This window comes from Trichomycterus rosablanca, chromosome 12, assembly GCF_030014385.1.
Source record: "Trichomycterus rosablanca isolate fTriRos1 chromosome 12, fTriRos1.hap1, whole genome shotgun sequence".
Taxonomy (NCBI): domain Eukaryota; kingdom Metazoa; phylum Chordata; class Actinopteri; order Siluriformes; family Trichomycteridae; genus Trichomycterus; species Trichomycterus rosablanca.
The window spans coordinates 3,621,615-3,647,165 of record NC_085999.1 but is presented as its reverse complement, the minus strand read 5'-3'; the positions used below and the strand labels follow the sequence as shown (position 1 = coordinate 3,647,165).

General features: G+C 40.1%; 1 protein-coding gene across 1 annotated transcript; it reads left to right on the top strand.

The window, feature by feature from the left end:
• The first annotated feature begins 17,400 nt into the window (after nucleotides 1-17,400).
• LOC134323883 (tubulin alpha chain) lies at nucleotides 17,401-24,421 on the top strand. The gene is made up of 4 exons (XM_063005442.1): nucleotides 17,401-17,462; nucleotides 22,140-22,362; nucleotides 22,486-22,634; nucleotides 23,297-24,421. The coding sequence occupies exons 1-4, from the start codon at nucleotides 17,460-17,462 to the stop codon at nucleotides 24,272-24,274; spliced, it is 1,353 nt and encodes a 450-aa protein (XP_062861512.1). The 5' UTR covers nucleotides 17,401-17,459; the 3' UTR covers nucleotides 24,275-24,421.
• Nucleotides 24,422-25,551: the final 1,130 nt, after the last annotated feature.

The following is a 25,551-nucleotide window of genomic DNA, read 5'->3' as shown; positions in this document are numbered from 1 at the left end:
ACATTGATTGTAAAAAAGCAGGCAAATAGGTAACAGTTCAGGGTATCATGATTGAGTGTAAAAGGGGGATTAATCAAAAGCTTAGTCTTTGTCAACAAATATGGGTTGTTATCACCATTGTTTGCCAAACCTTTTGAAAGAACTATCAAGTTCAAAAAGAACATTTCTCAATGTAATATTCAATAAAAAAAGTAAGAAGTCCTTCACTATTTACTACACATTCCGGACAGGGCATGCAAGGCCAAAAATGTGTGAAATGTGTGACCTTCAAGCCGTACTGTGATAAATATAGCCACATAGGCTCAGCGTTACTTCAGGTGGGCGGCACGGTGGGTAGCACTGTCGCCTCACAGCAAGAAGGTCCTGGGTTCAATCCCTAGGTGGGGCGGTCCGGGTCCTTTCTGTGTGGAGTTTGCATGTTCTCCCCGTGTCTGCGTGGGTTTCCTCCGTGCGCTCTGGTTTCCTCCCACAGTCCAATGACGTGCAAGTGATGTGAACTGGAGATACAAAATTGTCCATGACTGTGTTTGACGTTAAAACTTGTGAACTGATGAATCTGTGTAATGAGTAACTACCGTTCCTGTCATGAATGTAACCAAAGTGTAAAACATGACGTTAAAATCCTAATAAACAAATAAACAAATGCTACTTCAGGAAGTCATAGTCATTTAACACAGTCCACCGCTGTAACAAGAAATGCCACCTAAAAACTATAATAAGCAAAGAGAAAGTGGTGCATGAATTCTACCCGAAAATGGTGCTGATGTTTCAGGGCCAAAGCTCATCTTAGATGGAACAAATGGCAGTGGAAGCGTGTGCTCCAGTCAGAAATCCATGTTTTGTCGCTCAGGTGGTGCAGCGGTAAAATACGCTAGCACACTGGCATCTCTGCCATCCGGCTGGTCTGGGCAGCAATATGAACAACTGTTGGCTGTTGTTCATCAAGGGTAGGGAGCCGGATAGGGAGCTCATAACTGATGCAATTACTACCTCTGCTGGCTGATTGATGGAATAATGTTGATCAGGGTGTGGCTCTCCGTGCACAAGACTGGTCGGCATATAAACAAGTCTCATGCAGGTGAAAAGATGCAGTTAGCCATTGCTCACATGTCGGAGGGCGCGTGTGTCAGTTCGCTCTCCTCAATCGGGGTGGGGGTCAGCACCAGTGGAGAGGAAGCACAACGCAATTGGGTAAAAATTGGACATGCTAAAAAAATCTGAAGAAAAAAGGGAGAAAATGCATTTTAAAAACCCACGTTTCAGCTTGTTTGCCGAAGTTTGAGCAGCTAAAGTCTTGTATTAAACTAGAATGGGCAAACATTCCCCCTGCAAAGCTTGTAATTGTTGTTTTGATTTTTATAACAGAGACATATTTGGAACCAGTTAAAGAGAATTAACATTAATAGAATTTGTGTTTTTATCCTGAGTAAGTTTGTTGCTATAGATAAAAAAATCTTACTAAATATGAGATGAGATGCTCACAGAAAGCTCTTGATTTGAAGAGGCTCAGCAACAGAGCAATAACTAACCGGGTGTAACCGCTTAAACAAATGTAGCTTGCAATTTCCTTTTCAAGTTAAGTTAACAGATGTCACTTGGTTGCTTTTTACTGAATAGGGCTTTAGATCAATCAGGCAGATAAGCGATTACTGTTTGGACATCTCTCAATTATCTCCAGGCGAGCTGACCTGGGGAAGACACAGAAGAGGAGGAGGAGACCGGGCGGTTTATGTGTGTGGAGAACACAAGCACCCAACCACCAGCCAAACACCCTGCATTCAATGGAAAACAGCCATTTGTTAGGGTGCTTAACCCCTGAATGCTTTTAGCTGAGGAAAGGGCAAGTGCAATTGGGCTAATTAAAATCTTACAGCACTATTAGGGAGCACATCTGGTGGCTTGTTGATTGAAAATCTGCTGGTCCTGCCGGGCAACATGGCGTGAGCCTAAGATAAATGAAACGTTTATACAACTAGTCACTTATAGTAATGTTTGCTCTTTTTACTATATAAAAACTACTAGATAAAAACACCAAAACGTGATTATAGCTAGAGTTAGTAGGAATGCTATAGTGTTTACTCTCAGTTTATCTTTTGATTACTATTACATCCCTGGATTTGTATTAATTAGGCATGGAATAAAAGGTCTGGCAAGGTATGATAGTATAGTAGCCTTGGGACATGGGTTCAAACCTCACGTCCGATCACTCTGACTGTGTCCATATAGATTTCTTCTGGGTACCCGGATTCCTATAGCTCTCAAAATCGTGCCGCCTCTAAATGGTCCCTGTGAGTTTGTAAATGCTTTTCTCCAAGTGTATGGTTTCTGAACAGGATCAGGTTTTATCCATCATTGTTTATGTACTTTGCACAGTTTATCTTCTCATCAATCCTGAACAGACTGCCAGTCTTTGATGCCAAAAAGCACCCATATCACTTTGCTTCCACTACATTTTACAGCAGAGATTATTATAGGCATTATAGGGCTTGCGTGTCTTTTTAGATTCAGACTACCTGGTGTAAAAGGGTAAAATGCTTTTTGCACACATTAGGTTCCCAAAAATTAAACAATGTAGTAGTCAATGTTTTATTTCACAATACAGTATTGTTGCTGAGCACTTTTATATTTTCGTTGGAGACGTGAGAGGAGTAGTAATCGGTTGTGTCTGTGAGACTGAGGGACGGTTATAGTCCGGATTTAGCTCCATCTGATTTCCCCCTTTTTGGACGCTTAAAGAAGCTTTAAGGGGAAGAGGATTTTCATGTGTTGATGATGTGAAAGCAGTGGTGCATCAGTGGCTACACGCTCAACCAAAAACATTTTTTGCTGATGGCATTAAAAAGTTAGTACGACGCTGGAAAAATGCATCGGAAGGTGACGATATAAAAAAGTGATGTAATTTGTTTTTGAAAATCATAATAAATAGAGCCAAAAAAAAGTGCAGAAACCTTTTGAAGAACTCTTGCAACTGTTTCTAACAACATAATATTTGTTAATATTGTATAATACTGCAGTTGTGCTTATATTTAAAGAAGTGATAAAGTAAACACAAAAAAAATGAAATAGACATGGAGATGAGGTAAATCATCATCCCTATTCTAGGCCTAGATATTAGTGTGAGCAATACACTTTATAAGCATTGTAAACTGCTGTTTTTAAGGCTCATAAATAACACTGGGTTTTGTATTCGTGGTGAAATGTTGCTCAGATTAAATTAGGAGCATCATATGCCTGATTGCTTTTTTTTTGTCTACAGTATATCACTGTTTATACACTAATGCTTAATCAAAGACATATAAACAGAATACACAGATACATACACAGAAAACTAAAATACTATAATAAATGGTATTATTTTGTAAGATAACAAATATCACTTTAAATACTTTAAAATCAATGTTTATTTTAAATGAACTGGCTTCTCTAAAATGTTCTTTTGGTTTAAAACACTTCATAACACTGCAAATCAGTCTGTTCTGATGTGTGTATATGTATGTGCAATTCTGTTATTCATTTATTTAGAAACCCCTTTAATAACCATTTTATCCTGGTATTGGCAAAGTGGACCTTGAGCTTTTTCAGGAAGCACTAAACACATGGCAGGAACACGCCCTGCTCAGGATGCAAACAAGAGAAGAACCAGAGCTTACCAGAATTCACATTCACACAGTCTGTAAAATTCCTGAAACATACACGATCATAACCTGAACACATTAATCAAATCCTGATCTCATTTCTATCTACATATTGCATTATTACATGATGCATGCATCAAAAAATCTAAACATATTAACAAAAAGTTATATAAAAAAATATATTAACTCATCATGAAATGAGTGCCACGTGTTAACATAAATAAATTATTGAATAAATTGCATACATTACATCAACCATTCATTTTTCTTATCCACCTTATCCTGGTCAGGGAAACATGGGTCCAGTCCCACCAGGCACTAATTTGTTGTGACACACACTCACTCGTTTATTTACATTTACAGTTTAGATCATTTAATCCAGTTCATTTTTTAATCAATTTAATTATGTAAGGTGGGAGGAAATTTAAGTATCCGGATTAAACCCACACCACACATGGACATTGACTGGAGGCAAGATTTGAACGCCGGTCCTCAGGACCACACTACCTGCCAGCTTATTTTAATGTAGCTTGTATTAAATACAAATACTTGTAAAAACACACATTTAAAATATTTGGATTTGGTTTCTGCCCAGCCCTGCCACTAATACTTTAGAAATGTGGTTTGTATTTAGAGATTTAACAATTTTCATTCACGTAGCATTCAAGTGCTTTAGGTTTACTGGTTAATTTGCACTATTAAGCGTCCTAGCAATCCTACAGCAATTCAGTTAGCAATCGGTTAGTCAAAATGTCCTAAAAACATGACTCAGGTAACCAACCAATTCTGTGAACAGGGGGGTGGGTGTGTGTCAAAACACAGGCGAGAATTTGAGATGGAGCCTTGAACTGGAAGTTTTAGGTTTACGTTATATTAACATTTTTGGCATTTAGCAGAAGCTTTTATCTAAACCGACTTGTCAGTATACTGTCTAAGCCAGCATTTCCCAACCTTTTTTGCACCACGGACCGGTTTCATATAAGATATCATTTCACAGACCGGCGGGGAAGGGAGGATTTAATAATATTGCTCACAAACGGTGTAAAATTAGCTTTTTCGCTGCAACGAGATGCTTCTCCCACCTAGGGGTGACAATAAGACAATAACACCAGAAGTAGAAGCAGTGAAAACCACTTTTCTAGCAATCTCTAATTATTCATTCTTCTGTGCTGCCTGGTAATAAATGACCGGTCCGCGGCCCGGTGGTTGGGGACCACTGGTCTAAGCCATTGAGGGTTAAGGGCTTTGCTTAACAGTGGTAATCTGACAGTGGTGGGGCTTGAACCAGCGATCTTTCAATAACTAGTTCAGTATCTTTACTGTTAGGCTACAACAGTCCTTCACAGTGAACATTTAACCGTAAAGGTTGGATACGCTGTGTATTGTAGCACAGCGCTTACCAACCTTTTTTTGCACCACGGACCGGTTTCATATAAAATATAATTCCACGGACCGGTGGGACGGAGGGACTTAAAATAGAATAACTTTACTTTTTACGAATTAGCTTTTTTTGCTGCAACGAGACGCTGCTTCCACCAGGGTGATAAACACCCATGTGTTGGAAATAAAAGCAGTGTTTTCATGGCTGATGTAGCGATCTCTAATTATTTATTCTTTCTGTGCGGGCCGGTAATAAATGACCCACAGACCGGTACCGGTCTACGGCCTGGTGGTTGGGGACCTCTGTTGTAGCTCATGTACATTCTCAATTTAGAGCATTTAATCCACCTTATCATAATTATGTGTGGTGGAAGGAAATTTAATTACCTTAGATTACCTGCCTTGTTTAATGTAGCTTGTATTAAATACAAATACTTGTTCCAATACATTGTACACACTTAGATTTGGTTCCTGCCCACCCCTGCCAGTAATACCGTAGAAATGTGTTCGAAACATCCATGTGGCAAACTTTATCTGACCTCTGCTTTCAGATAAAAGCTGCTCTGCACCGCCGTGTGCTGATAAGACACCTGTTCACCAACCCTCAAAATGGGCCAGTAACGAGGACGCAAGCACTGTAGCTATCAACGTTTCCCACAGCCTAACATTCAGCTGGAAATACCTCTCCAGCACCCCACAGCACTCGGCCACACACACATCAGTCAAGCTCAGCCTGCCCTTGAACTGCTGGAACTGACAGCAGATAACAAATGATCAACAATCTGCTGAAGGTTTGCCTGGACGCAGGGATGTGGTAGTTTAAACGCACCATTTACAACATCATTTAATTAGTTTTTATTATAGTAGTAATACTTAACTATCATGCAGGTACTTTGTTACATGGTTAATTATATTATATTATGTATAATAAACAAAATGTTACTTACTTACTTAATAATGTTTTATTTTATCACCCAGGTTGGACATTCAGTTTTTGAATGGTTCACTTCGATCAGGTGCAACATTATGACCACCTTCCTAATATTGTGTTGGTCCCCCTTTTGATGCCAAAACTACCCTGTAACTGGGACGCACTGTGTATTCTGACAACTTTCTATCAGAACCAGCATGAATTTCTTCAGCAATTTGAGCTACAGTAGCTCGTCTATTGACTCGGACCACACAGGCCAGCCTTCGCTCCCCACATGCAACAATGAGCCTTGGCCGCCCATGACCCTGTCACCAATTTACCACTGTTCCTTCCTTGGACCACTTTTGATAAATACTGACCACTGCAGACCGGGAACACCCCAAAAGAGATGATCTGACCATCACAATTTGGCCCTCGTCAAACTCGCTCAGATCCTCACGCTCGCCCATTTGTCCTGCTTCTAACATCAACATTGAGGATCAAATGTTCACTTACTGCCTAATATATCCCCCCCTAACAGGTGCCATGATGAAGAGATAATCCAGATTAAAAGGTTTGTAATTAAAAGTTAAAAGTGTGTGACTGCATTATACTCTTAGGAGGTCGTATCCTCGGTTAGCAGATCCCATCGAGCATCTATCATTGCGTCATGCGGTGCAGGTAGCAATCTTATTCAACACTATGGCGGCTCTTCGTGACACGTCTCACAGCGAGACCGTTCCACCAGTCCGTCCTAATGAATAAAACAAGCAGCACACCGATGTCCTGGTGTTCTGACACCCCCTGCACTCGCATTTAATCAACATGAGGGCCTTGTCAGCACACTATTTTAACAAAATTAAAGAGGTTTACGGTAAGAGGACTCTGCATATGTCACACTGTGAATGATGACTGATGGGAGGGAGAGAGCGAGCGAGAACGAGAGAGAGAGAGAGAGAGAATCTCTGGCTGAGAATTTGAGAAGCGATGCAGGGATGCAGATGGGCCCTGCACAAGCCCTCCTAACCCCCCTCCTCTTCGTCTATTGACATGATAATGGGTACAAATTGATGAAGACATTTCACTCACTCTCTGACAACTACGTGACACAATACACAAACACTTCACCACCCACAAGCGCTCATTAATCACCGGCCTGCTCCTCCTCCGTCCACCGCTAGCGCACTGACTGCCTTCATCAGCTAAATCCCTTTGCCAGTGCCATCGCTCTCTGTCTCTCTGCAATGCCATGTAATTGCATCAGCTCTTGCTCCTAATCAGCTTTAATGAAGTCTTGATCCACCAATTAGACCCTATCAAAGTACTTATCCACTCACAGGACATAAATATCCTCTCTTCCCTACAGTGTCTGCTTACTGCAGCTTTAGTAACTTGGTAGACTCATACGTCCGTATGCAAATTTTAAAGCTTGGCAAGCTCGGCTCTTTAGATTCAATTAATTAACGTGTCATTTGGGTAAAAAATTTATAAATATTTATAGTGATGTTGTTTACATGCACACTGATCCAATCATTAGCGGATTTCTGCAGTTATTTCTGCAATTATTTGAACGGCAATGCAAAAGGAATACAAGTAATAACTGAAATATAAATATGGCCATTCTTCATTTCCATTAAATATAAATATATATATTCTAAATATAAATATAATTCTGTAACCTCTATTCTCTCATTTCTATTGAGTTATAACATTCATGCATGTGCAGAGTCTGATTCAAGCCAGGCTTCACTGCTGCAACAATGTGAATTTCCCCACTGTGGGACTAATAAAGGATTATCTTATCTTATCTTATCTTATCTTATCTTATCTTATCTTATCTTATCTTATCTTATCTTATCTTATCTTATCTTATCTTAACTCTTATGAAGTTTTATAATCTAATTCAATTAATTGTATAAAAAATTGGTTGGCATATAACAGGGCAACTTTGAGTGCTGTTTTCTAATGTAGATTTAAAGTGGAGTGACTTATTACAACCAGTTACCTCAGGACAATCAGTAAGAAATATGCATCATGAGAAACCAACATAGTTTTCATCAGCACAAAGGTTCACTAGTCACTAAAATGTTTTACTAATTACAGACTTATTTTCACCATTTCACTATTAGAAAATGTTAATAAACAAAAGTTTCATTTTATACCATGATACTATAATCTTGTAGAGGCATTTTTGCCTGGCATGTTTTGGGAGGTGGAAGAAACCTTAAGTACCTGGAGGAAAACCATGCAGACACATTGATACCAAACCAAACTCTACACATACTGTACATGTACAGTAACTGGGGGCAGGAATCACACATTGGTGTTGGGCAGTACCTGTTGCATTGCTGTGCCACCCTATCTGAAGACATTTAAACACATTATTTACTTGTACAAATTCAGATTCTAAACATTTGCTGTATCATTTTACAGGAATGATGTTTATCTAAGCATAAGCAAACTATGAAAATATATGAATATGAATAAATGCATATGAAGCACCTGATAAGCAATTGGAGCACTAAATTAAATGATGGTTTAATGTGGCGATTAGGGAGGTCATGGATGATTAGTTATATGTGACCACTGAATTAAACTGAACTACATTTTATACAGTTATTGCTGTTGTTTGGAATTACAACTTTGAGAAATATGTGCTAGGAAATTATTGACTTTATGTTGTATTGTGGTTTAACAGTTGCAATTCTTTTGTATTTACTTACAACCTTTAATTCTGGTCACAGTCATGACTGGTCTTTAGAACTAACAGTAACACCAGTAACCCAAACCCATTAATATAGCCCAAAGAGACAATTAGACAATATACTGCACTCATTTAAACTCAACTGATTATTGTTATTATTATTCATATAAAATGTGTTCATGTTCTATTAAATAACTGTGGTTTAGAAAAATATTTATCATCAATAGCAAAAGTATTTTAACATAACTCTGGCAATCATAGTTTCTTAAAGTATCCATTCTTTCTTATAAGTTTTGTGTAGTTTTCTAATGAGTAATGTTCTAATAAAATGCTAGAATAAATATTATGGGTGGATGTAAAACACTACATTAATGAATAAGTTTGTACTTGTGTAAGTGTGTCTGTTCTGGACCCTCCAGTGTTTGTGTGCAAGAACTTTCTGGTTTCAGCCTTTAACATGTCTGATCAAGGTTAAAATAAAATTACTTGTGTAGTTATACCGCACTCACTTTCTTAACCGCGTATCCAATTAGGGCCACGGGGGGAGGGTCGTGCGCTGGAGCCTATCCCAGCTTTTCAATGGGCGCAAGGCACACAGTAACACCCTGGAGGGGGTGCCAGTCCATCGCAGGGCAGACACACATACACACACACACCCATTCACCTAGGGCAATTCAGTGTCTAAAATTAATCTGATTGCATGTTTTTGGACTGTGGGAGGAAACCGGAGCTCCCGGAGGAAACCCACACAGACACAGGGAGAACATGCAAACTCCACACAGAAAGGACCTGGGGATCCCCACCTGGGGATCGAACCCAGGACCTTCTTGCTGTGAGGTGACAGTGCTACCCACTGAGCCACCGTGCCGCCCTGTACTTCTCCTGAGAGTGCTTTTTCCTGATTAGTATTCTATTATTTGCCATTTCAAATACAGAAGATCACAAAAAATAAACAATAATTGTGCCAGACGGCTTCAGTTTATGCACAAGCATTTTACCTTTTTAATAAAATCCCCTCTGAGGAAATATTACAGTTCATAGCTCTACAAAAGGCTTTGTGATAATTCATTAGAAGAATGCATATTGATTATCCAGAAAATACTTGTGTTTATGCTTAGAACACTTTTACCTAATTAGAGAGTGAAATATATAGAGTGCTCTCCACCCGACGTGTTTATATAAAGATAAAGTGCTCACCTTTGGGTATGGAATGACTGGAAAGCTGTAACAAATCAATGAGATCAATGTAATCAGCTAACAGCTGAACACCATTGCCAATCTGGTGGCTGTGTCACAGTCTTTGTGCCTTAGTTATTCCCCCGGGCTCCATCTGAAAGCAGTATGAGGAATGTGCTTAATTAGATTACATAATAACTATAGTGCACCTGGCACATTTCAGCACCGCCGTGAGGGAGTCAAAATATGCATTACAGTTTAGAATTATACTATAAAGCTTGAGGATCTAAAATGGGCTGTGTTTGTCTGAACACAACAAAACCCAGATGTGCATACTGTGTTTAGTATCAGTGTCAGGCTTTCCATCAACTGGATTAGCATCCACAATCATCTAACGCTCCTAAGCCAACGTCCAGTAACTAGCAATATACCTACCTGTCATTTCAAGGTTACACGGACCCGGTGATTTAAACCCACGTCTCCATTTTCCAAGCCGTGACAGCCTCGTCTAACGGTTTGCAAGATGAGATTTCAATATTCATCCATTTCAATATTCATCACCGTTACTGTTGGCCGAAAAGGATTTCTTTCCTTATGCCAAACACAAATGGGTGATTTAGGAGGACCTGGCAACTCGAGGCAATCAAAGGCACTCAACACTGACCCATAATGCCTGGCTAATTAAATAACTCACTAATTGATTCATCACCGGATCAATATGCTGCAGGGATGGTTTATGGACTCCATTCGATTCATCGCACTAAAGGAAAAACAATAAACTAACAGAGCGACTCTGTGCGGCTTTATGTACGTGTGTGGGTTTTCATTCACTGCCTTTTTCATTTATTCAATGTTATTATGAGTTTATGAAAGAAATTGAGTGATATTTAGTTTTTATAGTGCAGGGACAAATGACGGAGGGTCTGGAATCATGGATATTAACCACATTAAATAAACCATAATAAAAGATGATAGATGGTGTGCACATAAGGGTACAGTACTGCTGCTGGAAAGGGCGCGACTGGTGAAAATCTTAATCAAAGAGCATTTTGTGTGTGTGTGTGTGTGTGTGTGTGTGTGTCTACAGTAGAGTTTACGGCCTCTTCATGTGTGTAGATTTGAGGTCGCTAGTACAATTGATTAGGACCAAGAGTGAGAGACGACATCACTTTGATCCTGTTGACCTTAGCAGCTTTAAATCTGCAGCTCAACCCAGTTTTGAGTGATTGCTCCCAGTATACAGGCTACTGGCAGGGTGAGGCCTAGGTCTAATTAGGGAAGTTTAATGGCTTTAAAATCAATAATATCATTTAAGCACAACCAACCAACTTAACCTGATTAAGGGAATGGTACACGGTGTGTTTGTGTTTACCTGCTGACTCATTATTAAATGTGAAAATATTAGATATTGAATAAGTTTGATATAAAATGAAATGAATAATGAAAGGAAACCTCCTAATTATTGAGTTTGGGTGTTTCCGCCACACCCATTGCTAGCAGGTGAACGAAGTCAATTACATAAAATAAATTCTGTGCTTACGACTTTGTGCCTGTGTTATTTAAACAACGTCCATAAAAAGCAAGTTTGATGAATATGGTGTTTGGGAAATCCAATGGCCTGCACAAAGCCTAATTTTAACACCACTGAACACCTTTTAAATAAATTAGGATGTCATTTGCAAGTCAGTATTTACACTAGTGAACCAAAGCATTAGGACCACGCACCAAATTGGGCGGCATGGTGGCTCGGTGGGTAGCACTGCCGCCTCACAGCAAGAAGGTCCTGGGTTCGATCCCTAGGTGGGGCGGTCTGGGTCCTTTCTGTGTCCTTTCTGTGTGTAGTTTGCATGTTCTTCCTGTGTTTGTGTGGGTTTCCAGGAGATCTCCAAGAGATCCGGTTTCCTCCCACAAACCAAAAACATGCAAGTGAGGTGAACTGGAGATACAAAATTGTCCATGACTGTGTTTGACGTTAAAACTTGTGAACTGATGAACCTTGTGTAATTAACTAACTACCGTAACCAAAGTGTAAAACATGACGTTAAAATCCTAATAACCAAACAAACTCACCAAATTTGCTGTCAATTTGAGACATGGACCCTACATGACAGTGGAATGAGTCCTGTGGTATCTGGTAACAGAATGTCATCAGCAGGTAATTAAAATTCTGTATATTGTTTGGTGCATTTTGGTTCCATGTCTTCCACAGGTCAACAATGCAAAGATCATCCACATGATCCTGTAAAAAACTGGATATGTCAGACCAACTGACCTTCTTTCATTGCTCTGATGCCTATGTGCCCACTGAACATGCTTTGGTGGACAGGTGTTAGCATCGACATTTTAACATTTTAACATCTACAGAAGGGTTTAATAGTGTGTTAATCTACAATCTGAGCCACAGTTGGTTCCAACCAGATGCCATAGCCTTAAAGTCCTCTGGCATTAATAAATCTTGGCCAGACAACCACCTGTTGCCAGGTTTGTAGCTTGTCTCCCCTTGAACCACTGACATCTGGTACTGACAATGCCTGGCCGTGAACATCCCTTGCTGTTTTGGACAATTTAGCCCTATTAGGTCTTTACAATTGCACATAACTGCTGCATTCAACATGTGTACAAATCAGCCCAATATTTAATATTTCTCTGAGAGTTAAAGACACAGTTATTACAATATAAGCATTACTATGCACATTTTTGAGGGGAAGGGGGTCCTAGTGTTTTGGAAGTGTATACAATCCAAGTATAAATCCTGGCAGCTGAGAGTAAAAAGCTTTGCTCAAATGTAAAACTCACTGTCTCGCATTAATGCAATTAAAAAAAAACACAAACTATTACAGACCATTAATATCTGAGGAACTGTTGGAACTAAAGTGTTTTAATAATATATGAATAAAAAGTGAGATTTCAAAGGTTTCTTCCCCTACTAACTGTAAAAAAAGCTTTAATCTCTTATGAAATAATAGCTTGTGAATATAACTAAATTTTTTATAGTAAACACTTGTGTAAAAGTGTGTAAATAAAATTAATTACATTTTCATGTTTTACATGAGTGGATCTGGTTACCTGGGTGCAATGCAGTAAACACACCCTAAAGACACAAATCCATTGCGAGTGTCAATGAATTATTTCATTATTTCAATATAAATAGTCCAATTGAATCAGATTGATAAATATAGTGGTGACTATAGTCTAATATCTAATCATAGAGAGGCAAAGATCTGAAGAAGACAATGAACAAAACTTAGATCTCTGTTACAAGTAAGTAGAGGATTTATTAAAACACTGTCACCTAGCTTTGGTAGATCTGCATCTTTAACCTTAGTCAACCTACAAATATTGCATTTATTAGAATAACTACTGTGATAGCATCAGTCACTTTAAGCTGAACAAGTCAGTGGATGGGACAAAAGATGGATCATGGATTAACTATATCCAGTGTGTTACAGCTAGAGGACCTTTATAAAGAACTAACTATTACTTATAGAAGGTAAAGGTAGAAGGTAAAATCCAAAACACTAACTGGATTAGATAAAATACTGTATATATTTTGGGATTGCACTGCCCTCTAGCGGAAGTACATGACCATTCGAGTAAGTATTGATATGTTTTCACTGTACTAAACACTTTTCAGTTTGGACGTGTTTTTATTTGTTATTGAGTAAAAACCATTGATATTCAAACCATAATTTGGTGGCCCCAGTAAGTAAAACCGAGAAGGTAGAGGTAGAAGGTAGAATCCAAAACACTCCAGCAGTATTAGATAAAATATATTTTGGGATTACACTGCCATCTAGTGGAAGTACATGACTTTAACATTTAGCAAAAACATTATTATTCAAACCATAGTTGGGTGACACCAATAAGTAAAATCGAGACCCCTTTTGTAACTCCTTGTAACCCTCTTTAGACTGATACAGTTCAGAAGTCAAGGCTTAGTGTTCCCATGAAAACTATACAGAAGTCCAAAGAGGTGTGTTATTTATTTTTTATCTCATAAAACTGTTTTCTTGTGATCACAACTTATTTTTCTCGTTGTCTCAAGATAAAAGTTGTTTTATTGTGATTACGACTTTCTGGTGATCAAATGCACAGGCTGTCTCTGTTCTGTACATTATATAATGGATCCACACATTCCTTTTTATTTTTATCAGGGACACAGAAGGAAATAACTGAATGTTTATCAGTGATAGACAAAGTGTTTGCCATTTAATGAAAGTTGCCAGGTTTAGTGGAGTGTACACATGTGTTATAGCAAGAAAACAACTTTCATTATCTTGAGATCACAATATAAAAAAGAAATAGCACATGGTCTTTCTGGACCTCTGTAAAACTCCAAGCTTACTGTGTAACTCTTAACTGACTAACTGCTAAACTGATAAACTAAATAACCTAGGGGCAATGGTGCAAATATTATCACAAGGTTAATATGCGTTTTGTGTGTAAACGTTTAAACGTTGCAGTGCACTCCTGCTCTGCACGGTGTTTGAAGGAAGGGCTCCATGTCCACCACAACTGTGATCTGGGTTGGGCGTTAATTAATAACGGATTGGGCGGATTAATAATTAATCAAATTAATACAGACTTTTATTTTAGGTATACTAAACATTTAAACATTTAAAGTAGGTTTGATGCATGAAGATCTCCATAATGCACAATGGCTATCTAAAAGTGATACTAATTTGTGTCCAGAGCACTCTTGCATTTTAAAACCCTGTAGAACATACCAGTGCACGAAAGTTTTCCTGGCACACAACACCCAAAATTGTCTAGACAGGCTCTGGGTTCAGAAATGCACACATGGCACGCTGCACTTTTGCCAGCTCTCCTCCAGCAATCACAGCAGGGTGCTGTCTTTTTCATATTTAATTTTTTTGAGTGTTAAATCTGCACTGTAGAGAAGGCAGCAGGCTTTCATGTATTTATCATGATGAGAACAACACTTTACACTTTTGTGTTTCTAGGGAATTTGAGCTTACAATAACATAAACATAAACTCTGACCTCACAGCATGAGAAACATTCAGTAATGGACACCAGAGTCTGGTGATCATATATACCAGCTGCTCTGGCTTCTACAATGCTAAAGAAATGATGTCTGCCAGACTTGAGCATTGTTTTATCTTATCTTCATCTTTTATCTTATTTTATTTAATGTCCTTTTTATTGGTGTCCTTTACACCAATATAGAAACTTAATTACTGAACCTTTCTAGAGAAAAGTTCAAACCTAAGTAACTGGATTGGTTTATTAGGGAATGTTGTCTGGATTCATATTAAATATGTCACATCTGACACTTCCTGCACAATTATGAAATACTCAGGTAGGCAATATTTATGCCCGTAAAATGAATGATTTATTAAAATGAAGGATTTATTATCCATTGCTTTACTTTAAGGCGGCATGGTGGCTCGGTGGGTAGCACTGTCACCTTTCTGTGCGGTGTTTGCATGTTCTCCCTGTGTTTGCTTGGGTTTCCTCCAGGAGCTCCGGTTTCCTCCCACAGTCCAAAAACATGCAGTCAGGTTAATTGGAGACACTGAATTGCCCCATAGGTGAATGGGCGAGTGTGTGTGTGTGTGTGTATGTGTGTCTGCCCTGCGATGGACTGGCGCCCCAGTGTTACTGTGTGTGCCTTGTGCCCATTGAAAAGCTGGGATAGGCTTCAGCACCCTTACTGTCATTTTAGGTATGAATGTTCTTGTAAATGCTGATATGCTTTTCACTTTACTAGACATTCATAACTATAAAAAACCTAGGCTGTAACAATCATTTATGTAGAATAATTGAGGAGGAATACTTAGAGCACTGCATGTTTGCAGTGTGCCATGGGAATTAATATGCATACTTTTAATGTTTGTATAATATAAGGGGTATGTATCTGTGTTGATACTGTAGAACAGATATTAAGCATTAGACTGTAAGACACAGGGTTCACAACCGTGTCTTCTTATTCAACACACTTCTTCACCATTTTCACACATGCATATCGATTTGTGCATGAAAATTGCTTCCTGCTGTGGCTCTCCCCTATTCTCCAGCTGCCTGAAGAGATTTACGGATGTCATAAACAAATCCTGTTTGTGTCATCCACTCTCTGCCACAAAACTTGGACTGATGAAAAGAGCCTGTGTGATTCTGCACTTTTTAAACAAAAGACAGCAGTGTCTTCATTTATTATAAACACAGCACTGTGGTGAGCTATCTGCTGCACAAATAGACCAGTATATAAATGGCTCGACTGGAACTGAAACATGAATGTATTTCTTGTTTGTTCATTATGATTGTGATGATCATAAACACATGATTAAAAAAGCATGATATTAAATACATCAGCTATGACTGAAGCAGAGATCAGTTTTCTAGACACATTGTGCTAGAAAACTAGAAGTTCATGGATTCTTCTTCTCAGACTCGCCAGCACATTTGTTTTTCTCTACAGCTGTTATACTAGGCCACTCAGTCTTGTTCAGACTTCCACGAGCATGCAATGCCAGCATTCTTTCGCTTTTTGAGACCTCATCCCAGTGTTGCAGCATTCTGGGCGTCACAATGAGACCACCCTAAGAGAGCGGATTGTCTCAGAGATGGTGTAATGTCCCTTTTCTGGAATGGACCCTGCTCTTATATGCATGTTATGCATGGAATGCACATTCAATACATTTTTGACCAGCAGTTTAAATAGAGAACTCATTACACACCGCTGGGTACCACACAACCTCCGAGCCACTAGTCTCGCTCACCTTGATCCTCCACCCAGAACTCGAGGAAGACACGCATCAAGGCTCTTCTCTGTACCAGCGCCCAAGTGGTGGAACAAACTTTCCCTGTCTGTATGAACATCTGAGTCTCTCACTGTCACCAAAACACAATTAAAAACCTTCTTCACCTCATTACTAAGCACTTAAGCTTACTAGTAACATGTACTTACTAACCCTCTTATTATGTCTGACACTATACTCAGACTCTGTGTTGGCATCTCAAAATTAGCTAGTCAACCATTTAACGGTGCAGTGGGTAGCACTGTCGTCTTACAGCCAAGGTCCTTCCTGTGTGGAGTTTGCATGTTCTCTGGTTTCCTCCTACAAGTCCAAAAACATGCAGTCAGGCCAACTAGAGCTACTAAAGTTGTCCTAAGTGTGAGTGTTTGTGTGTGAATGTGTGTGTCTGCCCTGTGATGGACTGCGACCTGTTTGCAGTGTTTCCTGCCCTTCGTTCATTAAATCAGACCCACCACAACCCTGACCAGGATGAGAATAAGAATGAGAGCTTTAGTAGATTTAACCAAAGCTCTTCAAAAAGAAAATTCTTTTGCTTTTCATGTGTAAAATCCACATTTTCCATCAAACCTCACCCTCACATTCAATGAAACGTTCTAACTATTTACTTGAAAACTGCTTTCTAAATGGTAACCAAGCACACTCTGGAGCACACTCTGTAAAAACGATTTAGCCTGTGCTGTACTGTCCAAAGAAAGCCGAACTCTCTCTCTGTACGGAGGACAGCCTTTTTTGCAAGAACGTCTGTGCAGCAGCGATAGGCTTCCTGCCTTCTTCCCTCCTCCCTGACTATAAAAACCTCACCTCACTTTTCTTCCTCCACAACTGCCTTCTTTTTCCGAACCCTCAAGTCGGCCTGAAGGAAAATCTGTCAAGATGGTGAGTGCTGACGTAGAACACTTTTAATGTGCATTTTAAAAATGAATCTATGGAATACTTTGTGAGCTCTACATTTCTACTGCATGCCTTTGACATTTCCTGTAACTTTTTGTAGTTTTAGTGATAGTCAAGTTTGAGAATTTATTTAGTTTTGTATGTACAGTTAGATGTTTAATAATTATACAGCATTACCAGCTAAAATATGTCTGTATAGTGCTTAGTTACTGAAGGAATTTGGACGGTGTTAGAGTCACGGTGAAGCTTGCAAGCATTCCCTTAAAAAAGAGGATGTGGCTTAGGCCTTCAAATCCAAATTCCAGACACTGAGGCAGATTTTACACAGAAGCCACGGTTCTGTATGAGCAACTCATATTCATGTGCTTCTGCATTCTCAAAGCACATGAAAAGTATTTTTATTCTTCATACTAATCCATCAACAAAGAGAACTTTGTTTGTCTGCTCAGTCTGACTTTATTCTTCAGAGAATGACTGCATTCATCTTTATGACATACAGATAGTCAATCAGCAGTACATGAGGTCATGATTGATAGAGACTGGAGAGACTAAACCAGGGTAAAATAATGGATTTAAGTGTTTTGGTGAGGATATCTCTGATTGGTACATAAGGAAAGGGCAGCTGAATGCAGCTGAGTGGGACTAAGGAAGGGATGGAAAGAGAACTGGCCTCAAAGCTGCAAATTTCCTGTCTAACACAGTGCTTACAGTTCAGTCTAACACAACTAAACTAACACATACAAGCCAAAATATACAGATATATACATAAAGTGTATCACAATAGAGTAGTAATATGGTACTGTTCATTTTTCTATTTGAATGTGATTTCCTTATCACAAGAATTGTATTCTATCATAAGTAAAAGTCATTAACATTGAACCCAGTGTTTGCCATAAGACTTCTGTTTTATGCATTTTCCCAGTTTGCCTCCCAATCGAGTCATATTCCGCTTCCTCTAATGCTGCTGCCCTGATCGAGGAGGGCTGTGACTAACACACACCCCCTCTGACACTGAGTGTTTCCTTTCACCTGCACATATGGAGATCCGTATTGCGCACGGAGAGTCACACACGGATCTCCATTATCCCCCGTCTCTGTGCAGGCACCATCTATCAGCCAGCAGAGGTCGTAATTAAAGCAATTATAAGGAAAACCTCCACAGCCCTCCCACCCTCGGACGAGCCCAGTCATTTTTCATATAGGTTTTCCCCTGTGTTTGCAATAAAACTTATGTGACAATTAAGATACTTATGCACAATCGGGAACCCTGTGTCTAACAGTCTAAAGCTTAATATCTGTTCTACAATATAAACACAGTTATGTTCCCCTAATTTTAAACACTGGAAAATATACATTTAGCAGACACTTTTATCCAAAGCGACTTACACAATGAGCAGAACACGATGAGCAATCGAGGGTTAAGGGCCTTGCTCAAGGACCCAACAGTGGCAACTTGGTGGTGGCGGGGCTTGAACCGGCAACCTTCTGTTTACTAGTCCAGTACCTTAACCACTGAGCTATCACTGGCCATACATATATATACAGTGTATCACAAAAGTGAGTACACCCCTCACATTTCTGCAAATATTTTATTATATCTTTTCATGGGACAACACTATAGAAATGAAACTTGGATATAACTTAGAGTAGTCAGTGTACAACTTGTATAGCAGTGTAGATTTACTGTCTTCTGAAAATAACTCAACACACAGCCATTAATGTCTAAATAGCTGGCAACATAAGTGAGTACACCCCACAGTGAATATGTCCAAATTGTGCCCAAAGTGTCAATATTTTGTGTGACCACCATTATTATCCAGCACTGCCTTAACCGTCCTGGGCATGGAATTCACCAGAGCTGCACAGGTTGCTACTGGAATCCTCTTCCACTCCTCCATGATGACATCACGGAGCTGGTGGATGTTAGACACCTTGAACTCCTCCACCTTCCACTTGAGGATGCGCCACAGGTGCTCAATTGGGTTTAGTCCATCACCTTTACCTTCAGCTTCCTCAGCAAGGCAGTTGTCATCTTGGAGGTTGTGTTTGGGGTCGTTATCCTGTTGGAAAACTGCCATGAGGCCCAGTTTTCGAAGGGAGGGGATCATGCTCTGTTTCAGAATGTCACAGTACATGTTGGAAATCATGTTTCCCTCAATGAACTGCAGCTCCCCAGTGCCAGCAACACTCATGCAGCCCAAGACCATGATGCTACCACCACCATGCTTGACTGTAGGCAAGATACAGTTGTCTTGGTACTTCTCATCAGGGCGCCGCCACACATGCTGGACACCATCTGAGCCAAACAAGTTTATCTTGGTCTCGTCAGACCACAGGGCATTCCAGTAATACATGTTCTTGGACTGCTTGTCTTCAGCAAACTGTTTGCGGGCTTTCTTGTGCGTCAGCTTCCTTCTGGGATGACGACCATGCAGACCGAGTTGATGCAGTGTGCGGCGTATGGTCTGAGCACTGACAGGCTGACCTCCCACGTCTTCAACCTCTGCAGCAATGCTGGCAGCACTCATGTGTCTATTTTTTAAAGCCAACCTCTGGATATGACGCCGAACACGTGGACTCAACTTCTTTGGTCGACTCTGGCGAAGCCTGTTCCAAGTGGAACCTGTCCTGGAAAACCGCTGTATGACCTTGGCCACCATGCTGTAGCTCAGTTTCAGGGTGTTAGCAATCTTCTTATAGCCCAGGCCATCTTTGTGGAGAGCAACAATTCTATTTCTCACATCCTCAGAGAGTTCTTTGCCATGAGGTGCCATGTTGAATATCCAGTGGCCAGTATGAGAGAATTGTACCCAAAACACCAAATTTAACAGCCCTGCTCCCCATTTACACCTGGGACCTTGACACATGACACCAGGGAGGGACAACGACACATTTGGGCACAATTTGGACATGTTCACTGTGGGGTGTACTCACTTATGTTGCCAGCTATTTAGACATTAATGGCTGTGTGTTGAGTTATTTTCAGAAGACAGTAAATCTACACTGCTATACAAGCTGTACACTGACTACTCTAAGTTATATCCAAGTTTCATGTCTATAGTGTTGTCCCATGAAAAGATATAATGAAATATTTGCAGAAATGTGAGGGGTGTACTCACTTTTGTGATACACTGTATACATATACATATTAGGTGCTCACCCCCCCAATGTCACAAAAGTTCAAAAACAAATTCAAATGTAGGGCAAGTCGTAGCCTAGTGGTTAAGGTACTGGACCAGTAATTAGAAGGTCGTTGGTTCAAGCCTCACCACTGCCAGGTTGCCACTGTTGGGCCCTTGAGCAAGGCCCTTAACCCTCAATTGCTCAGACTGTATACTGTAACTGTAATGTAAGTCGCTTTGGATAAAAGGCGTCTGCTAAATGCCAAAAATGTAAAATGTAAATACAACCAGCCCAACTTCACTCCCCCCCACCTCTTTTGCATTGTCGTCTGTATTTCCATGTGCTCTGGTGCTCGTGACTCATGCACAACCCCCTCGCTGGCTGAGAGGGACTGATAAATCATAAAGGAAAATTAACCTAAGCTAATATTAACATAACTTAATAAAATAAATAAATAAATAAAATGAATAAAACAATAATTGTGCAGTAATTTTTAAATGTGTTAAAAACTTATGAATGAGAATACACATGATTACATCTCAAATAATATTTTACTGTTTACCATTTATAATATTTTAGTGGTGGCGGCACTGTTGCCTCACAGCAAGAAGGTCCTGGGTTTGATCCACAGGCGGGGCGGTCCAGGTCCTTTCTTTGTGAAGTTTGCATGTTCTCCCCGTGTCCGCGTGGGTTTCCTCCGGGAGCTCCGGTTTCCTCCCACAGTCCAAAAACATCCAGTCAGGTTAACTGGAGACACTGAATTGCCCTATAAGTGTGTGTGTGTGTGTGTGTGTCTGCCCTGCAATGGACTGGCGTCCCATCCAGGGTGTTACTGCGTGCCTTGCGCTACCCCGCCCTCCATCCCGCGACCCTAATTGGATAAGTATGTAAGAAAATGAATTAATTAATTTTTTAGTGGTTTAATTACATAACAATTACAAAACAGCCCAACCTTTTTATAGGTACAGTATTTTGTAACATTCAGAATTAACATCATGTTTGGGCAGGTACACTATCTGATATGATTTAATTCTGGAATGCAATGCTTAAATGCTGTTTTTGGGTGTAGCTTTTGTTTAATTCTACTTTTTTAAGTGCGCATCTATTTTTTCCCTTTACTTTACCGTTATTTGTCTTTTGTGGTTTATTTTATTAACTACAGTATAATAATCTCACTATGGACTGAACAATAAATGAGACATGAAAAGAAGTATGAATTTGCACAAGCAAGGCCGAAGCCATGAATCGAACATTGCGAGGGGGGCTAAATCTATGAGGGAAGGTGGGCGAGGGGTTTCCTGCCATTCTAAAACTTTCCTGCCATTATCAGAATCAGGCCCTAATTTGAGATGAAAAATACTGAAGCCCACGTTTAACAAACACTTGCATATGTTAGTAAAAACTTAACAAAAGCTGCAGTGTCTGATACTAGACCAAACTGTATTCTTATAAAGTAAGACTACACCACACTGTTTAGTATTTACCTCATATCTACATGCATTTCATCCTGAATAAAAAATCTATTATCTATTCTCCTAGCGTGAGTGTATCTCTATGCATGTCGGCCAAGCTGGCTGCCAGATGGGTAATGCATGTTGGGAGCTTTACTGTCTGGAACACGGGATCCAACCGGACGGACAGATGCCCAGTGACAAGACCTTTGGAGGAGGAGACGATTCCTTTAACACGTTCTTCAGCGAGACAGGGGCAGGCAAACACGTCCCGCGTGCCATCTTCGTGGACCTGGAACCCACTGTGATTGGTAAGACAACGCTGCTTTGACTATGAAGAGCCCTCTTGACTTAATAATCTGCAGTTTTGAATGTATAATATTGTTGAGGCTAAACTTGGTCCAGAATGTCTAAAGAGGTTATTTTCTAAACAGATGAGGTGCGTACAGGCACATATCGCCAGCTCTTCCATCCCGAGCAACTCATCACTGGCAAAGAGGATGCTGCCAATAACTATGCTCGTGGACACTATACTATTGGAAAGGAGATCATCGACCTCGTGTTGGACAGGACCCGTAAACTGGTTAGTTTTTTTAAATTTTTTATTAATCACTATTTATGAATCATTTTTATAATTAATAATGGCATTCCCAAGATTCCTATAGGGCTTAAGTGGTGAAATACAAACGTAGGGGCTAATGAAATGGCATTACTGACTTCTGTGGACCATTAGTTGCTTTCAAAAATCATCTTGATTTTACAATGGTACGGTACCCTGTCAATTTCTTAAACTAATTGTGCAGTCAAGGTGCACTGGTCCAAATTTTATTGTTGTTAATATTACAAATGTAAATATCAGTTGAACACAGTGAACCTAAATTGTTAAAGGAGAGTGATCCAAGCAAGTGTACTGCATGCCAGAGAAAACAACATCTAAAACACGCCCGTTCTGGCTAGTTTACATCTTTCTGTATGTCACATGCAAAATTCAGAAGCACTTTACTCCACCCCCATCTGTACTGCTTAAAATGCAAACATTTCGGCTAGCCTTTCTATATGGTCAGTAATTAAAGTACTATTTATCTAAAGACGTTGTAATCTGCTTCAAAAAACAAACTGTGTATGAAAGGGATACAGTCATGAATAAAAAGTGTGATCAAGGAGAAAACCTCTTTATAATACTATTGAATATTATTTCTGTAAAATGGAATGTACACAATAACCTTTAAACATTCTTGTCTCTAGGCTGACCAGTGCACTGGCCTTCAGGGATTCCTCATTTTTCACAGCTTTGGTGGAGGTACTGGTTCAGGCTTTACCTCGCTGTTGATGGAGCGCCTCTCTGTTGACTACGGGAAGAAATCAAAGCTTGAATTTGCCATCTACCCAGCACCTCAGGTTTCCACAGCAGTTGTAGAGCCCTACAACTCCATCCTGACCACCCACACCACCCTGGAGCACTCCGACTGCGCCTTCATGGTGGACAACGAAGCCATCTATGATATCTGCCGTAAAAATCTGGACATTGAGCGTCCCTCTTACACCAACCTTAACAGGCTCATTGGCCAAATTGTCTCCTCCATTACTGCCTCTCTCAGATTTGATGGAGCTCTGAATGTGGATCTGACCGAGTTTCAAACCAATCTGGTCCCCTACCCTCGCATCCACTTCCCTCTGGCCACCTATGCTCCTGTGATCTCTGCTGAGAAGGCCTACCATGAACAACTGTCTGTGGCTGACATCACCAATGCCTGCTTTGAGCCATCTAATCAGATGGTGAAGTGTGACCCACGTCATGGTAAATACATGGCCTGCTGCCTGCTTTATCGTGGAGATGTGGTGCCCAAAGACGTCAACTCTGCAATCGCCGCAATAAAGACCAAGAGAACCATCCAGTTTGTGGACTGGTGTCCTACTGGTTTCAAGGTGGGTATCAACTACCAGCCACCTACCGTGGTTCCAGGAGGGGATCTGGCCAAAGTTCAGAGAGCTGTGTGCATGCTGAGTAATACCACAGCCATCGCTGAGGCCTGGGCCCGCCTAGACCACAAGTTTGACCTGATGTATGCCAAGAGAGCTTTTGTGCACTGGTATGTGGGCGAGGGCATGGAGGAGGGAGAATTCTCAGAGGCCAGAGAGGACATGGCAGCTCTGGAGAAAGATTATGAAGAAGTGGGCACTGACAGCGTTGGAGATGAGGAAGAAGAAGGAGAAGAATACTAAATTGCAAACGATCCTCCAAATTACATAGAAATATCTGCACTCATCTGGGCTTGCCAAATTAGACGTTGTCTTTTCTTAAAACAGCATGATGTTTTTGTAAACGCAGAATTTGCTGTGGTTTTTAAAAATAAATTGTGAGGAAATTTATGCTATGGGGTTTATTGCTAACACAACTCATATATACAACAAAGAAACATTCCATTTGGAACAGACATTTACATTTATTTCCATATATTCAAATTCGTAAACAAGACAGCATGGTAGCACAGCTGGTAGAATAGATGTTTTACAGTATCATGGGTCCTGGGAATCTGAGGAATCCTTGCTTCTGTGATGTTTGGGTGTCCTGTATGAAGTGTGTTCCTGTCTTTCACCCAGAAGCAATGTGTAAATAGACCTAGAAAATGTCTGGAATTAAACCAGCACAACTACCATTACAATACATACATTTCTTTATTCATCTTAAGTATTATTCAAGGGCGGCACGGTGGCTTAGTGGGTAGCACTGTCGCCTCACAGCAAGGAGGTCCTGGGTTCGATCCCCTTGCACCCATTGAAAAGCTGGGAGAGGCTCCAGCACCCCCCCCCCCCGACCATAATTGGATAAACGGTTAAGAAAATGAATGGATGAAAGTATTATTCATGCTTATCCTGGAACCTATGGTTGTAAATGGTGACAGTTTATTACAAGGTATCTCAAACCCACTTATTAATTTATTAACTAACCTTGGGGCAATATATTCATTGGAATTTTTGGGGAGATTCAGAAACCATAAAGGAAGAACCTATACAAATCTACAAGGTACGTAACCAGACACTTGAATGTATTTTTCACCTTTTGCTAAGTTTATTTTTTGGTGCGCAACTTGCCACTGGTGCACAGATATTCCCAGTAAGGTGTAAATCATGATTTGGATCAGCCTTGCCCCATATGGGTCACTTTAAATCAATACAAATTGTTATTTTGATTTCCATCTCTTAAGTGTGGTCACTAAAGGCTGTCAATTCTTCAATTTACAGGGCACATTGTTTGCTGAATGAATTATAAACATTATTGTGAATATAAACATTCTGTGAATTCTATGCCAGAGCTTTTGCAAGCACCAAATCATATACTGCTTTCCACCACCTATAAGGAAAAAACTAAATAGATTGTGAAGAACTGGTGTCCCTATTATTATTGAGCTTATCAAGAGCCGTTAGTGGGCTGCGACTCCCTAGTTGAAAGCCAGAGGTCACAGAAATTGTTATTCAGTCTTAGCAGTTTATGACACTTT

Excerpts from the sequence above, each read along its gene's own strand:
- LOC134323883 (XM_063005442.1), top strand. Across the intron at positions 22,363-22,485 it reads CCTGGAACCCACTGTGATTG|ATGAGGTGCGTACAGGCACA; the intron begins GTAAGACAACGC and ends TTTTCTAAACAG. Across the intron at positions 22,635-23,296 it reads TGGACAGGACCCGTAAACTG|GCTGACCAGTGCACTGGCCT; the intron begins GTTAGTTTTTTT and ends TCTTGTCTCTAG.